The sequence below is a fragment of the Gossypium hirsutum genome, chromosome D02, assembly GCF_007990345.1.
Source record: "Gossypium hirsutum isolate 1008001.06 chromosome D02, Gossypium_hirsutum_v2.1, whole genome shotgun sequence".
In the NCBI taxonomy this organism is placed as follows: Eukaryota; Viridiplantae; Streptophyta; class Magnoliopsida; order Malvales; family Malvaceae; genus Gossypium; species Gossypium hirsutum.
This window is the reverse complement of record NC_053438.1, coordinates 52145834-52163052: the sequence shown is the minus strand read 5'-3', so window position 1 is coordinate 52163052 and position 17219 is coordinate 52145834. Positions and strand designations below refer to the sequence as shown.

Sequence of the window (17219 nt, the reverse complement as noted above, 5' to 3'; positions counted from 1 at the left end):
TCCAAAGGTAGAGTACAGAAACTCACCTGAACTCCTTTATCCTCGTCAACTTAGCTTGTTCAAACGTCAGAGCCTCCTTTATCCTGTAAGCTAAACATGACAACTATTTATCGGTTAAACCGAAGGTATTCAAACCTTAAAAATTCAGAATCCATAATTATACAGTAACTTTCGAGAATTCTTACTTCTCTTTCCCATAATCCATGAGTACAGGGAGGCTTAGGGCTTACCAGTTTATCAAATTCTTGGCTTCCTAGACTTTAAAACCCACATTTACCACCTTATGCAATGCTTTCTTGAACTTCTTTTTCGGAGCAACCAAAGTAAGACATTGCAAACGAGAAGGAGATTACCAATTAATTCAGGAGAATTCTTTTCTCTCCACCCATATATATATATCCTAATTTGCACAATCTCCTTAGTCCATTTTAGCCATTCGTTGCTAATTATTTTGTCTGCTATTAAGGAGATAGTTGGTTCCAATCTAACTAAATCAGAATTGAGATCCAACTACTCACAATTCAGCCACTAAAATTTTTTAATTCCCAATAAAACCCGTCAATTTGCCAATCCATTCAATTATGTCCTAATTTTCCTTTAATTTCGAGACATAATAGAAAATCAAGTGTGACTTTTCCCTACACATATTTTGAATTTTTTGGAGTATGGAAAAATCCAAAATTAGAGGTTTTTGAACTTACTCAAAAGTAAGTTTCATTTTTTTTGTCAATTAGTATAGATTACAGTGTCCAAATTCATTTTGGAAAAAGTGTAATGTCAAAATTAGCTTTCAATAATTTTTTTTTGTTAGTTTGACCCCTTTTTTTTGGAGTTAAATTTGATCCTCAATCTTAAAAAGAAAATTAAATTTGACCATCAATCTTTTAAAAAGAGCTGAATTGTTATTTTTATAACAAAAATACTAACTAAAACATGTTATTTTTTATACATGGCAACTCACATGATAATCCATACATACTTCGTACTAATTTTTTTGAGTTTTTATGAACTTTTTTTATTTTTATTTTTTTACATGTGGATTGTCAAGCGAACTGTTATGCCAATATCATTAAAATATTGATGTTTTAGTTAGCATTTTAATTAAAAAAATTATTTGATTTTTTAAAAAAATTAATGATTAAATTTAACTCAAAATAATAATAATCAAATTAATGAAAAATATAAATGCTAAGAGTTAAATTTATATTATACCAAAAATGCAAACGTGAGAGTTTTGGATGGAGGTGAATCAAAGTCAACACGATACATGTCATGTTCTTCAGTTTAGACGTGTCCATTACGGCATTACCTTATAATTATTTTATTGAGGACTCGGTTCCTTTTTAAAATAAATTGACATCCTGTTAATGTTTAAATCATAAATTATAAAAGGTAAAAAAATACTTGTAAGACTTCTTCATTCGAGCATAAAATTAAAAAGATGATAATTAGAAATTTTAAATTTAATAATAAAATTGATAAAAATGATAAACAAAATTATATACATTCCTTTTAAAATAACATATGCAAATCAAGGTTTTTATCTTTTTGTGCAAAAAGTAATTCGAGGTTAATCTTGATTTTTGGAAAGCTAGGATGAGCAAAGAAAAATAGTATGAAGATTGGGTCGTATTTTGTTTTTTCTTTATTAAAAAATAGATAAATTAATTCTTATATGTTAGATTAAAGAGTAAATTAATTATTTTGTTAAAATTTTATTCATTTTTATCATTAAATGATGACACAGTTAACATAATAATTAGACAGTAGCCTACTATGTGTATCTTATGTTAAAGTGACATTTTTTCATGTCATCAAATATTTAAAAAATGAATATTTCTAAAAATAAATATTTTTTTATTAATTATTTGAAAACCCAAGTACAGAGGAAGGAACGGCTATCCAAATTCAAATATGTGACTTTTCAAATAATTATAAAAGTATATTTAAAATTTGTTAAGAATTGTAAATTTATTTAAAATTAAAATAAATATTAGAATTATAAATTAATTATCATTATTGAGTTACAATTTACTTAAATATTTAAAATTTATTGTGATGAATTACTATAAAAAAATTGAAATGACAAATAACTAGCAAAATAATGCAATTTTAGTGGAAGTGAAAGCATGTGTTTTTATTTATAATTTTTAAATAAATTATTTATATTTTTAATAATGATATGAAAAATCACGTTGATGATCAACCTGTAGAAATTATTTTTCAGGATTTTTTATTTTTACTTTTAGGATTTTTTTTTAAATTTTAAATATGCATGAGGTAGATGTGGTTGGGAGTATTTAAATTTCGGTTAAAATTAAATTAATCGATCGAACCAATTTAATTCGGTTAATCAGTCGGTTAACTGATCTAATTTGATCAGAGGTTGGTTAATGATTTTTTGAAAGTTCGTTTATCGGTTAATTCGGTTTAAAATGGGGTAATTAATCGAATTAATTGAACTTAATAATTAATAATACAAATTATATGTAGTTTTAATTTGGTTAATTTGGATAATTCAATCAAATGAACATTATCAATTTATTTTTTATATGTTTTATACTTGTTTTAACAAAAAACAAAAAATAAAAATATATAAATTTCGGTTTGGTTATTTTTTTTGAACAAATTTTGGTTTGATTAACGATTAAAGGATTAAAAAGTTTGGTTAATTCAATTAATATTAGTTTGGTTCAGTTAACAGTTTGAACACCCTTATATGTGATATGTCACGAGTGGTTGCCTATTTGCTCACTCAGCCACATCGTCACTTAACGATAGAAATGAAAGAAATTTTGAATAGAATAACTAGTTTACTTTTTCATCTAACATACAAGGTCTAATTTACTTATTTTTCAAATAGAAATGATAAAATGCAATACAACTCTTAACACACGATTCTTCATACTACTTTACTACAAAATCCTTGCAAAAACATATGTTCTATTAAAAAATATATATTTTTGAAAATATAGTTTAAAATATTAAAATATTTAATATTTGCGTAAAAATATATTGTGTAGAAAAACACAAAAGAGTTAATAAAGTAATAAAATCAAGAGTAAACTATATCAAGAGTCACTAAATTATTAGTAAATTTACATTTTGGTCATTTAATTTTAAAAAGTTACAAAATAGTCATTGAACTATTCGAAAGTTTTCTTTTAAGCTATTATGTTGTTAAAATCGCTATTATATGGTATTCTCTATTTCACTGCCTACACTAATCAAACGCTCTCTTTCCCTTATTTTCTACTTTTTTTTTTCATAAAATAGCTTTGAACGTCATAAATTTGTGAACCAAAATTTAAATAATTTTCTTTTTCAATCTCCTACACTGACCATCATATTGACTTGAATCTAAAGCATGTTTTTTTACTCGATGGGTATTGATCCATCGTACCGATCATCAAATCGTCGATTGAAGCTTACTAGGTGGACTTTAAAAACCAACCTTAACAATACAATGACTTAAATAAAAATTTTTTAAATAGTTTAGTGACTTAAACTGGAGCTTTTAAATAGTTTAGTGATCATTTTGTCATTTTTTAAAGTTAAGTGATAAAAATTATGATCTTATTAATAATTCAAAGAACTTGGTAGTAATTTACTCTAAAATCAATTAATATTTAAGGAGCGTAGTGAAGGTAAAGTACTATGTTTGAACTTCAAAAACCGTATTACAGCAATACAGAAACGCAGCGGTAATAAATATGGTTGGGTAAAGAAAAAGCCAAAAGGACTGATAAATATAAAAGAAATAAAGCGCGAAAGAAAGTGAAAAAAGAAAACATATTACATACATAACACACTGTTTTTATCTTTTCAGGAAACAAAAATAATAGAGCAAAGCAGAATCCGACAGAAAACAAAATAAAAATCAATAAAAGCATCTAATTGACAGTGAGGACGGCAGTTCCGTTCTAAACCGAAAACTCTTTAATCCAAACCAGACGTTCCCTTCTTTTTCTTATTTTCAACAAATATGGTTTTTATTCTTGCTAATGTTAATACTCCAATTATGTGTTTCTTCTCTTTGTGAGTTCTCCCCAGATTTCTGAAAACCCCGAAATCAAAAAGGTGTTTTCTTTTTGTTTGTTTGTTCACATCTTCATCCAAAGCAACCATGGCGGCGTCTGATCCTCACGCGCCTCTCCTTCGTCCGCGTCAACCTGATGGCTCGGCTGCTCGCCCTGTATCGTTGGCGCATTTATTGGGGCGAGCCACGGGACGGCGTGGCGCTTCCATGCTGGTTAGGGAGACAGCGGCACGTGAGTTGGAGGAGCGGAGGGCCGACTGGGGGTACTCGAAGCCCGTTGTGGCACTGGACATGCTGTGGAATACAGCGTTCGTGGTGGTGTCGGTAGTGATGTTGATAAGTACCGCGGATGAGACGCCCAATACTCCTATTAGATTATGGATCTGTGCTTATGCTTTGCAGTGCTTGCTTCATGTTGTTTTAGTGTGGTTGGAATACAGGCGAAGGAACAGTAGGAGAATATCCGTTACGGATGAGGAGAGAGGAGAAGCAGTTTCTGGGGATGTTAATGATAGTGAAGATGAAGAAGACAGCGGTCTTTTTGGTTCAAATGAATCAAGGTCAGTTTCTTTTAGTATAATTTGACTAAAAATTTGATGTGTGTGTGTGTGTGTGTGTGTGTGTGTTTAAGCTTAAAATGTTGATTTTTTTTTGTTTAATTTTAAATTTTAGTGTTTATTGTTCTTTAGTTGAATTGAGATGAGGATTCAGGCTTTCTTTAGAACAGATTTGTATTGGTGCATGAACTATTTATGTTCTGAAGTTAGAATTTTGATGGAAGTAGTGCTCATTTTCTGTGTTAAACTGGATGAGGATTTTAGTTCGATTTGGCGTTTTATTGGATTTTCAAGATGAATTAGATTAGGTTTTGAGGATTTAGGGGATTTGGGTCTATGGTTATTCTCAAGGAATTGGAAGGGCTTTGTTTTGGTGTTGACATTTATTTTGGCTATGGCACTGTTTTGTATGGTTTGCATGAATATAATTGGCTGAATTATCATTATCCTTTAGTCTCCCTTTCAAGAGGAGTGGAATGTCGAAACTTTGGGAATATTCTGGGCGGGGCGGATTAGGCTGCATTGTGTTTTTGTATACTTCCATGGTTCAAATACAAGAACTAGAATCATAGGCCATAGGACTAGCGTTGAGCTTTGAATGATGGTAGAATAATTTAAATTTAAGACACTTTTTGCCCCACGTTGTGCATGATAAGGAAGTTTTGGAGTTTGATGTGTCTTATCTTGTAACCAACCAATTACTGCAATATCTACTATTATAGGTAGTTTTGTTTTGATTATATCGATCAATGCAGTCGGCCAAAGCTATGAAATTGTTACCAAGCTATCATTTGAATGGATTTTTCTTGTATTGTACATCTAGATTTGCATTTATTTCCTATTGTAGAAACTTTAACTTGGGATGATCAACTTATTATTATTTTATTGATTTGATGATGTAATGGGCAGTATAACTAAACGATGTGAAACAGTGAATACCATGGCATCATTTCTTTGGTGGATAGTCGGCTTCTATTGGGTAGTTTCTGGTGGTGATATCCTTCTGCAGAATGCCCCGCGGTTGTACTGGTATGCTGTTAGCCAATCTATTTTTTAACAGCAAGCTTATTCAGTTTAGGGTTACATATTTGTGAATAACATATTGATTTCCGACCCCACGGAAACAAGAAATATGTAGAAGAGTTTCTACCTTTAATTGCCAAGTTATTGAAAAGTTGTACACCGGTTATTATCTCATTCTTTTATAATTAATCTATGGTGTTGTCTGCTTCAGACACAGTCACAATCAAGCTGTCACCATTAGAATATCTTTCTCTGTTTCTCAATCTGTTGCATAAAAAAAGAGTTTATATTTTAGTTAAGCCAAAGAAAGGAAATGGTAGAATGCTTTTACCTGTTAAGCATTTTGGATTTTCAAATACCGTTTTCCAAAAAGACTGTCTAGTGTTTTCTTGTCCTTTTTTTTTTTTTTTGCGGGTATGTTATATGGAAAAGCTTTAAAAGAAATTGAGATACACATTAACCCCTATTTCGAGTAAATTAGGTTTGTGGCATGGGTACCACCATGGTGTTTGCAAAGAGACTTGGATCTCAAATTTGTGACTTTTGCAGGTTGGCTGTGGTTTTTCTGGCATTTGATGTGTTCTTTGCAATCTTTTGTGTTGTTTTGGCGTGTTTGATTGGGATTGCTCTCTGCTGCTGCTTGCCTTGCATCATTGCAATTCTTTATGCTATTACGGAGCAGGTATGAAAAACTTATGTTATATTGACTGAAATCTAGAATGGATCTGCAGTAGCGCTTAACAGCATTTTCATTCTTGTGGTATTGATCAGGAAGGTGCATCGGAAGCAGATCTTAGTATCCTTCCAAAATATAAATTTCAGATTATAAACAACCGTGAGGAGCCTAGTTTGGGAGCTGGAAAAATGATCCCCATAGAAACAAGCAGTGGATACTTGGCAAATGAGCGCATACTCTTACCTGAGGATGCAGTAAGTTACAACTCTATCTGACTCCCCTTTGGGGTGATTGCTTTGCTAAATATGACTCTCTAAGATGACTGCTTTGCTATTATAATTGCCCGTGTTTTCTTTTTCTATTTTTGCAGGAATGTTGTATATGTCTAAGCTCATACGAAGATGGCGTGGCTCTTCATGCTCTCCCTTGCAACCATCATTTTCATTCAACGTGTATTGTGAAATGGCTTAAGATGAATGCAACGTGTCCTCTCTGTAAGTACAATATTTTGAAGGGAAATGAGCAAGTATGAAAGAACAGGAGAGCAAGCCTTGAACATTGTCAGATTAAGTTGTCGATGATGCTGTGTATGTATAGAAAAAACGGAAGTTATGAAGAGCTGAAACTGAACTATGAAGACCGACATGCGGTAATTCATTCTTAGCTTCATTTTTTTTTTGTTTAAATGACCTTTTGGGGTTGACCTGATTCCTCTGGGGCTGGGCCCTCCCTGTGCGAGTTTTTCCACCGTCTTTAATGAAAATAGAGATGGTTGTCATGCTTCAAATGTTATCAGTATTTTATTTGCTTCATTATAATTGGTAAGAGTGAAAGATTACTGGCTTACTGTATATTTGTTTGTTGCATCAGTGATTCAATGTTACCTCCCAATCATAAACGGTATATCCTCTTCACATTGCATTTCCTATATGGTTGTTTTGTTCAGTTGAAATCACATTGCATTACGAATATATTTTTTCTATTTTCTATTTAATTTTTTTCATTAGAATAAAAATCGATATTATTTTATTTTACCATTATAGCACAAATGAAGCTAAAAGCAACGAACAATAGAGAATTCACTTTTTCATTAAATGAATAGCAAATTTGAAATGTGATACAATTTGTTTATTATTCATACAACAACAAAACCAAGTTTGAACTTTGAACCGAACAAACTATCAAAATCGGTCAAAAGAAAATGGGGCAATTAAAGATTCTTCAAGTTCTCGAAATCCTCTATAAACAGCCTCAGTCCGACTCTGTGGAAGTGGCAATCTCCTCACCTCCGTCATGTACCTGCAAAATCCCAAACCAAAATATACTATTTTATGAGTCCAAAACTAAGTATTCGCTCAAGGACACCCTCATTGGAAAGGATACATTTAAGGCTTCACAGTTCTTGCTCAATATATGGAACATGAAAAACTTGACCTGTTTGCTGCACTAGTGATCTTGTCGCGAATCCCCTGGTTTAGAACCATTGTTTGTTCAGGCGAGAATGCTCCACCTAATATTAAAGAAGCACCAGCAGCAGTCGTGCCCATCCTCTGTGCAAATACAGACATTGCCCATTCTCGAAGTACCACTAGCACTGATTGAAGAAGGCGTAATCTGAGATTCGGTGATGACAAAATAGCCCCATTTGATAATAATTGATCGTAAGTGTTCAAAGTAGGTTCAGCTGCACCCTTGCAAGCAGCCAGAAGAGCCCTTGCCACATCTTCATCCCCAACAGATTCGGTCCCAGATTCCACCCTCTCCTACCAAGTCGATCATGTTACGACGAAGTTTAGTATTCAACAAAACAATAACCAATTCCATTCAACAAAGCTACTGTAATGAGAATAAAATAAATTCTTGCTTTTCTTCCATTACTTTATTTGAAATTGTAAGATAAAAATATACCAATGCAGCCTTCTCTAGATGAAGGCATAGAGTATCCAGAGGTAATACAGCTCCATCTCCCGGATAAACTTTAGAACCAACCCGCTTCAAAACGGAGCAAGCCTCAGCAATTCCACCGCTTAAAAGAGCTTGATCAATAAGTCTAGCCCAAGTTTCTCGGATAATGCTACTATCAGCATCACCTGAATAGTTTGCAAAGTACAACATTTCCAGGCATATCTAAAAGCAGAAATGAGAAGGCAATGAATCTCATTATTAACAAGAATAATGATATAGGAACACAAGTTAGCACATGATTAGGAAAAACGAAATAATAGGGTACTCAGCTAAGTTCATGGAAGCGTTATCCAAGAAAAAACCTTACTAACCTAAAAAAGCCATAATGTAAAACAACTCCTAACAACATGCAAAAATATTTGAAAACACAACTCAGTTTAACAAAAATTCAAGTACCTACATAGGAGACAAATTTCTCTCCCCACCCCTCATTTTGATACCCGTTTGCCCCTTGTCAGATCCCAAAATATATGTGCATATATAAATATATTCTTTTACCTTTCTTTTATATGCAAAATTCTACTAGGAGTATGAAAACAGAGGATTAAAAGCCAGAAACCACACCTCCCAAAGTTCAAAAGGAACTGCATATTCATTATACAACTGAGTAATGCTCTTCAAATCTGAAGATAACTCCTTGGCCTTCTCTCGTGCAGCATTTGCTAAATTAGCATCACCATTAAACCTGCTATCAGCAGCAGATCCATTTTGAACAGATTCTGATGTACCAGGTGTAGCTTCTAACCTGGTAGCCATTGCCTCCAGTTCCTCTTTTACTTTTATCTGAAACTGAAGAACAGCAAGTTTCCCTTCTAGTAAGTCCAGCAATCCACTGTCAAAAGCACCCCGGTTAGAAGCTACCAGACCATCATTGTTACTAGCACTCTTGGCCTGGAGAACAGCATTACTTAGGTATTGACGCCTGGCATTGACAATGAAAAAAATTATTAGACAAATCATAGTGACGAGTTCTTTTTTTTTTTTCTCTTACAACCACATTTAAAGCTCATTCAACAACTTATAAAACTAGAGCTGAAAACTTCAAACAGTACATTTGGATTGAAGGAATAAGAATACATCTGGATTTTCAAAGGTTATAGAGATGAATTTGCTGATTTTCAACCCACAAGTCCATCTAAGAAGGATATTGATAAATACTGATAAAACAATAACTGTCTACCTCTGTTCAAGACTAGGAGCATTGCTCCCATCAATTGAGCGTCTTTCAGCCAGCCTCAACAATACATGAGCTGCAAGCAAATGCTGTCGCTTCAAGACATAATATCGAGCCAAAAGATCAAAGTATTTAGCTTGATTAGAATGAATAGGAGCTCCAGGTTGACCCACTGAAGGGGTTGCTGATGTCAATGCAGAGAGAGCTCGAACCTATATGGAAGATAATAAAAATGAGGAAAAACTAAAGAAAAAAGTTACTATAGCAATTCATTGTCTAAGCTCTGCAGAAAGAAAACTGTGTACACAGGTTAGAACAGTCAAAACTTTAAAATAAGACATGAAAGATCACAGCAAGAAAAATAAGCACCTCTTGTGCAGGTTCACAACCAGCAGTCTGCAGAAAAGGCACCAAATCAGGACCCCCATATTCCAACAGCTCATTCTCAAGACCTAAATCGATCATAGTTCTGTACAAGTACTCATGAAACAATCTGTCAGGTGATTGAACACTAAGCTGAACAATCTGGCATATATATTTTCTTCGTGAAGCATGATCAAGGACAGATCGCACTGCAACAGGCCTAGCAGGAGACCCAAATTCCCTCTGTGAGCCCTCACCTTTCAGAGAACGTAAAGCACTAGCAATTATCTCATAGCACTGTTCACGCTGAGCAATTGCATAATCTCTGATTGCTTGCTCAATTTGTTCATGGAAAGCATCACCTGCAGGATCAAGTGCCTGAGCTTTCTGTAGGGGTAAGCGAACCACAGCCTCATAAAATCTGCAGCAAGGACTCAAGTTAAAGATGAGATAATCTGATTTAAAATTATATTGTCAAAGAAATCCGATGCTAGCCTTGTAATTGAATGACAAAATCACCTTAAGTCCTCAAACCGTTTGCAAACAGTTCTTAAATCAGCAGATTCTGGAACTTTACTTAAGAAATCAAAGGCTTCCCTGGCAAGATTTTCCTTCACATCAGGATCAGGAGTTACAGCAGCTCTTTCAAGACATTCCACAGCTAAGAAAAACTTATAATCAGACTCCTTGAAATAGCTTGGACAACCCTCACGTAATTTACCACTTATATCATCCACTGTCCCCCTGCCATCAGGGCCAGTATAATACTGGAGCAAGAAACAACATTTATTAGTGCAATCCTTCAGAAACTCTAATAAACATTTAGAAGAGAAAATCTTGAGACCTAAGAAATGAGCTCATTTAGTGAACTTATACTTTAAATAAGATTTACCTCCATCAAAGCAGAAATAAGTCTTGTAGCAAGGCGGTCACCCTCCTCAGAACAAACAAGTTGATGGAATGTCAACTGAACCAATTCCTGGCGGATGTTAGCATCAAATCCCTGAACCAAGCGTGTTACATGATGCTGAGAAACAAGCTGTAGTAAAAACAGAGCTTCAGCAGACCTAAGAAGCAGCTGCCGGATGCATTCCATCGCTCTCACCTGTAGCACAAGACTTGTCAGAAACAGATATGATGCCTAGTACATAATAAATGGATGCATCAAGAAATTCCACCCCACCTCCATAGCAGCCAATTCAGCGGGACTATATGGTAACCGCTGTCTTTTATTGGACGTTCCACCACCATTAGACTCCACACTCCGGAAATAAGCACCAAATAAGTTTCTAACCATGCTCCTATCACCAGCACCTAATTCTGAACCAGTTCCATAGAGAATAGAACCAGTCATGTCACCTAAACCAGCTACACATCCATAAAGCCCTCTTCTTTTGTTCCTTCTAGACCTTAAGAATATCTCCAAAGCACGAGTCTTGTTCTCAAGGACTTGCATAGCCCCAACAGAAAGTCTGCATGCAATCAACCCATTTTCCGATGCTGCATCACAACCACCTTTCACAACCATAACAGGGAGCTCCCAAACAGGAAATAGCAACCTTGATGAGCAGAGGCAGAGCCCTTCATGAGCACCTGAGAACACTGGCTCAGCTTCCTGAACAACCTGCCCCATGCTGAAACCCCCAGCAGCAGTTCTAGTATTTGATAGTCCACTGGTACCTTCAACTTGTGGCACTCCAACAATTCTTGGGTCCTCAAATGCTTCAGCTGCCTTTTCAGCAACAACATTGCTTATAAGATTTTCAGAATGAACTATCCTTGCAGCTAGCATCAAACACATTGCAGCTGCTTCACCAGCACCAAAACGATTAAAGAAATCCTCTAATATTGGTCTTGGAGAGTTTGACTCCAACAATCTTCTCAGAATATCAACGGGCCGATTGAAAACTACTTCCATCATGCCCACGGTGCTGAAAATAACAATTCTCCTCCTTGGCAATATATGTTGAGTTGAAAGGTCACCTCTAGCCCACAACTTCCCTGATGCTTTTTCACAAGACTCAACTGAGCTTTCAGATCCACAAAATTCAAGCTCGGAATACAGTGATAACACAGTGGCAGCTGTATCTGGTAAAGGAAGAACATCTGCCACAAAGAGCATTCGGCCTTCAACGGGCAAGGAAGAAACAGATTCTCGTAATGCTCGGGAACTCCGAGCACTTGCTCCTAAATTACCTGACAGAGATGACTGTGAGCTTGAATCTCTGCTCACAATGAGAAGAGAAGACATGGTTGGTGGGGAAGAATCAGAAAGGACAAGAGTTCCAGTAGAATAGTATGCTGTTTCTACCTTCAGTGAAAGATCCTCAGTCTGATTCCTACCAGCCAAAGACATTGCGCCAAAGGTAAGTCCACCACTGACGCCTAAAGGAGGTGAAGGCCTAGTTGTTACAACTTTTAAACAGCTTGGCCTGTGGTGATGATTGTTAAATCCACTCAAACCTCCAACAGTACTATTACTTCCACTAGATGTGGAGGTAGAAAGGTACATTCGCCTACCATCTGATAAAATAGCAACAAGATGCAGCCACTTTGATTCTAACGTGGATAAAGGGGAAATTGAAACAATGGATGGTTTTGCTGATCGATTTGACGCTCTTGATGCTGTTGCTTGTCTACCTCCATAATGTGCATCTTTCTGATTTAACAAATTCCTTTCTTCAGCCACTTTTTTCAATGGACTGTCTCCACTTGGCCCCATGACAAAAACCTGAATTTTCATCTCTTCAGTTCTTGCATATAGAATCTGCCTTTCGTTATCAACAACCATTTCAACAATGGGATCTACAGCTCCAAACTTAAACATATTTGGTATAACCCACCTGGAAAACCAACAAAGTTCTCTGTTCTGAAAGCATATCTAAATACTTATCAAACCAGAAGTACTCAAGATCCTCATTGTGAGGTTGCATCACACTTTTATAATCAGAAGGGGACAAATCATGCAGATAGAGAGAACTTTTAAATATATAGGTGAAATTATAGGAAAAGCAAAATGATCACACAAGCCAGCAAGATTAAGTAGCAGAACACACCTTGAAATAACACTCCCTACACCTGCAGTGAGGCAAACTTTCCGACAACGCTTATGCCAGCCTGAACCGGTCGTGTAATGCAGCTCATATATGTGGCCATCTCGGCCAGCCATGAAAATACGACCCTTATCAGTACAAGAGATACAAGTCATAGTAACTCCGTCAGAAGGTATTGTATACTCTGGCAAAGGCTGCAGTGAAACCTCTGCATAAGGATCACTATTATCACCCCCTCCAGAGCAGCATACTCCTACAAGAATCAACTGATAACAAGGAAAGCTGATAAGAAAATATAATTTCATTAACCTACAAGCCAGGAAAAATTAGAGAGAAATGTCAATAGCAAAAAAAATGATGTTAAAACTGCAATGAAACAGATAAAATCAGTGTTGTTAGCACCCAAAGAGTTAATGCTTCTAGACCCTCCAAATGAGGGCAATTTGATGAGATGAGGACTTTTTGCACCTAAGTTCACTTTTGAATAGGGGCAAAGCCAAAGACTTTTTTTTTTTTGGGGGGGGGGGGTAGTTACTAAATAGTATACTTTTACGATAGTAAAAATGCAATTTCACCATTTTAATAGCCTATATCTTTATAATTTTTAAAGGATTAAATCAAATTTTCATTATTTTGAGGGGTTAAAGTGCAATTTTACCATTGCTAATTTAAAATTTTATAAATTATTAAGGAGCCTAAATGGAAAACTTTCCAGTTTAGGGGGGGCCAGGCCCCTGCCACCCCCCCCCCCGGGGGCTCCACCACTGCTTTTGAATAAAATTTTTGAATGCTAAAATCGGCATGCTAGAGTAAAAAGCCTCTTGGATTTCTGTTTTCTTTCTTTTAAATTTTTATCAGTCACTATAGAAGTCAAAAGCAGACCCACATTTAATCTTCATAAATAAAATAAGGCATTATATTCTATAAAAAATTTTCTTAAAAAATAGAGCCACAGCCCCAAAATTTATAGGGTAAAAAATATCTTCAGTAAAGCAGCTAGAAATCTCAACATGCAATACTTCTAAGAGAATCGGGATCACTTTCCACTTTCGACAATGTTTCAGAGACAGATAAAAAAACCAGTAGTTAGCTGCTTCTATAAAAAGTATGATAATAAGTGTCTACTCTTTTCTTATTTGGCTCTCAATTTTCTCTTCTTTTCTCGATTTCTACTCTTTCATTCTCTCTTCTTTCCTTACTTTGCTAGTGCAGCCTGTGCTCTGTTTTTCACTTATGAAACAGAACACAAATGCTGGTATGGAAGTAAAAATAAAGCAAGCATTACTAAGTTTTTGTGTTAAAAAACAGAAAGCCTTGCCCTTATTTTCTCCTTCATAACAAAGCATTTTCCTTTCTTTTTTAGCCAAAAGCCAGAAACTTTTTTTATATAGATTATGGAAAGGACTAGACTTGAAACAATCTTTTCAACTTATTATAAGAGCTTTATTAAATCCTAGTTTATTACATATGATAATTAAATTTTCTTTGATCCTATTTATGTATGCATGGCTTACTTCGCTCTGTCAAGTGCTTTTTTGCACATTGCACCTCGGCAATAAAGGGGTCATTGCACCTATTGTTCTCCATATGCTCTTGTCAACATTAGATGCAATTGAAAAAGGAAATATCCATGTCCACAGGAATGATTTAGAAAGAGGATACTTTATCAATCCTATATTTGAAATTATAAATAGGATATTCAGAATAAACATCTTCCAAAGGCATATAAAAAAAGCCAAGTCTTTACCTCGACAGGAGTTGCTAATATTAAAAGATACTGTATAGCTTCAATGAAAATGCCAGGTCTAGATTTGGCGAGGCCAACAGCACATATAGCTTGTTCCTCCACATTGTATTCAGGGCATTGGCCATCCCTAATGAAAAGAAAGATATGACAAAGGGGAAACAAATAAATAACAAATAAATGTTTAGACAAGATAGAAAAGGACAAAGCACTTTGTTTCTAAAAAGTTATTAACTCTGAATTTAGCTCTGGTTGTTCAAGTACCATCTCTTGAGGGGTGAAGTATGGCAGGTCCTAGACTCAAATGATCAAAGGATGGCTCCTGGGATTGGGATCCCCCCCAAAAATAGGTGAAGGCTATCCATTGTGGTGCAGCCAAGCAATTGAATAACAAAGAAGTACTAGGTGAACTAAATGCTGGATATATCAAACTGTGACCCAATAAGGGCCTTAATATTTCATCCAACAAGTGATTTGACTTAACTGCATTTGTAGATTGCCTTTCATATAAATTGGCAATATTTTAGAAAGCAAGATTCAATGAGAAAACATTATATTTTATAGACATTACTCTGATAAACAACCCCTTATCTAGATAGCAAGCTCACCTCTTTATATAAAGCTTAAATAAAATATTTATTTTACATCTTTGCACAGTTACCCTAGAACATGATGTAAAGATTTGTTTTCAATTTATAAAATTATGTAAAGATTTATTGCTGCCTTCATCTAAGTTACTTCTCTAAGTCCATGATATTCATTCCATAAAAATTGCTTATCATTTTATAGATATGCAACAAGCAGCAAACCAAAACTCACAATAGAGGAAATGGGTAAGCTCATAAATGATAAATTACAAATCACTAAATCAAAACCAGTAACAAAAATCTCACCATTTGTCAAAACGCCAAAGAAACAAAGAATTATCTACAGATGCCCACGCCCTACGTATCTCCGGAAATATTCCACATAATGCAGTTCCTTCTCCACCAGCTGCATTATATCTTTCTATGAGTACCGGAGGTAGCTCCCAAGTATCTTCCACCTCGATCAAAGGAGGCCACTGTAGTAGAATATGAAAGAAAATTTCATTAATAAGGAGGGTAACTCATCTCAAACCATCCACCCTATTTAGACATGTCAATTTCGCCATCAAAATGCTGTGATTGCAAAGTATGCTTAAAAGAGACGAGGAAAGGACATGCCATGGGCTCAAAATAAGGTGAAATGAAAATTAGCACAAAGCATCTATGCTGACCAACTGAATGCGGAACATTATATGGATTACTGAAACTTAAAGATAGCACTATTAGTTTAAGACTAAATTAATTGCACCCAGAAAAATGTCAAATGTGAAATGAAAAAGGGAAAGCATTTTAGAGTCCCAATGAATGCTTAATACCTACATAGAAGAACATAAGACTGAACATATTTGAAGCATTGCAATTCAACATAAATTGGAAAAAGAGCTAACTTCATATTCTTTAGGGACAGAAGACGAAAACCATCTGGTCAAGTGAATGAAAGCAAAAGTCACCAATTAAACATTAAGTTTTAACTGAAAAGTTCAGATAAATGTCAAACACTTCGTTTTTAGGGGAGAAATTGAGTAAAACTTTACCTCTCTGGGGTGTGTGGAGTAGGGATGACTGGCATATCTGGAAGCTTCCAAAGCTTCCTCAAGGTCCAACTGAGCCGCCACTTCACGGCCAATAAGGTCGCTAACGACGAGTCCCGCATTGGTGACATCGCGCAATACAACCTCCTCCACCCACGACATCGTAAAAACCCCAGAATCAGAAAGGGGGAGAATGTGGTTGGATTCAAAAAGAAGAACCCCAAGGTTTTCTTCTACGGGCTGTCAAATTGAATGCAACCCTAGCTTAATTTTGGCTATCGATTTTGGTTTTTTTTTCCTTAAATGAAATCAAGGGGGGGAAAGGCAGAAGTTAGTGAAAGTACAGGAAATAAAAAAAAAAAAGAAAGGAAAGAAAGCGTTAAAGCGTAAGTACATAAAATAGGGTTTATTCAAGGGTTTTCCAGTGGCGGGGAAATTAAGCTATTTTTTCAGAGAGCGGGCCTTAAAGTTTTGAGTTTTCATTCTCTTTTTCTACAATATGAATTCAATTCTTCGAGGGTTTTTAAGATTAAAAGATTGTAATACTATATGTGTTAAGTAGATAACTCTAACATGGCTTTATTTCTATTTTGTTAGCTAAAATTTTTACTCAATTTAATCACTTTAATTAATATAATTATTTAAATCAGTCGCCATTCTTAAAAATTCAGTTAATTCATTAATAAATTACTGACATGATATATTAACTAATTGAACGAAGATCCATGATTTTTATTTTTTACTTTTGATTAAAGTTTAAAGACTTGATTGTAATTATTTCAAAACACTTTTCCGTTCCAAAAGCAAGTTACTTCCTTGTTACATGTGTTCAAACCCCAAGCATGATAGGATTGAAAACTTTTGCAACTAAAACTGTGATTCGAACTTCCCCTACTTGGATTATAAAGCCACCACTTATGATTGCTTTAGAGTATTGATACTTCTCACTATTCAGTAAGAATCACATCTCTAAGGTCTCAATTAAGTAACAAGGATTAGTCAAGATT

The 17219-nt window shown here is 34.9% G+C and overlaps 2 protein-coding genes across 2 annotated transcripts; one reads left to right on the top strand and one right to left on the bottom strand.

Moving 5' to 3' along the window:
• The first annotated feature begins 3786 nt into the window (after positions 1-3786).
• On the top strand, positions 3787-7146 carry LOC121214711 (E3 ubiquitin protein ligase RIE1). The gene is made up of 5 exons (XM_041088775.1): positions 3787-4599; positions 5506-5625; positions 6169-6301; positions 6391-6549; positions 6666-7146. The coding sequence occupies exons 1-5, from the start codon at positions 4127-4129 to the stop codon at positions 6825-6827; spliced, it is 1047 nt and encodes a 348-aa protein (XP_040944709.1). The 5' UTR covers positions 3787-4126; the 3' UTR covers positions 6828-7146.
• Positions 7147-7366: 220 nt separating this feature from the next.
• LOC107909870 (nuclear pore complex protein NUP155) lies at positions 7367-16706 on the bottom strand. Its single transcript, XM_016837560.2, has 13 exons — positions 16216-16706; positions 15488-15657; positions 14598-14724; positions 12854-13116; positions 10981-12640; positions 10690-10902; positions 10317-10564; positions 9804-10218; positions 9441-9646; positions 8825-9182; positions 8204-8422; positions 7730-8058; positions 7367-7594 (listed from the first exon to the last, which is right to left on the bottom strand). The coding sequence occupies exons 1-13, from the start codon at positions 16372-16374 to the stop codon at positions 7477-7479; spliced, it is 4485 nt and encodes a 1494-aa protein (XP_016693049.2). The 5' UTR covers positions 16375-16706; the 3' UTR covers positions 7367-7476.
• Positions 16707-17219: the final 513 nt, after the last annotated feature.

What these genes read in the sequence shown, in the direction of transcription:
- LOC121214711 (XM_041088775.1), top strand. Translation starts at nt 4,127, where the DNA reads ATGGCGGCGTCTGATCCTCACGCGCCTCTCCTTCGTCCGCGTCAACCT. An exon ending in AATGCCCCGCGGTTGTACTG is followed by an intron (nt 5,626 to 6,168) that starts GTATGCTGTTAG and finishes TGACTTTTGCAG; the next exon opens with GTTGGCTGTGGTTTTTCTGG. An exon ending in TACTCTTACCTGAGGATGCA is followed by an intron (nt 6,550 to 6,665) that starts GTAAGTTACAAC and finishes CTATTTTTGCAG; the next exon opens with GAATGTTGTATATGTCTAAG.
- LOC107909870 (XM_016837560.2), bottom strand. Translation starts at nt 16,374, where the DNA reads ATGTCGTGGGTGGAGGAGGTTGTATTGCGCGATGTCACCAATGCGGGA. An exon ending in TTCCTTTTGAACTTTGGGAG is followed by an intron (nt 8,423 to 8,824) that starts GTGTGGTTTCTG and finishes TTCTGCTTTTAG; the next exon opens with ATATGCCTGGAAATGTTGTA. An exon ending in ATCACTAGTGCAGCAAACAG is followed by an intron (nt 7,595 to 7,729) that starts GTCAAGTTTTTC and finishes GGGATTTTGCAG; the next exon opens with GTACATGACGGAGGTGAGGA.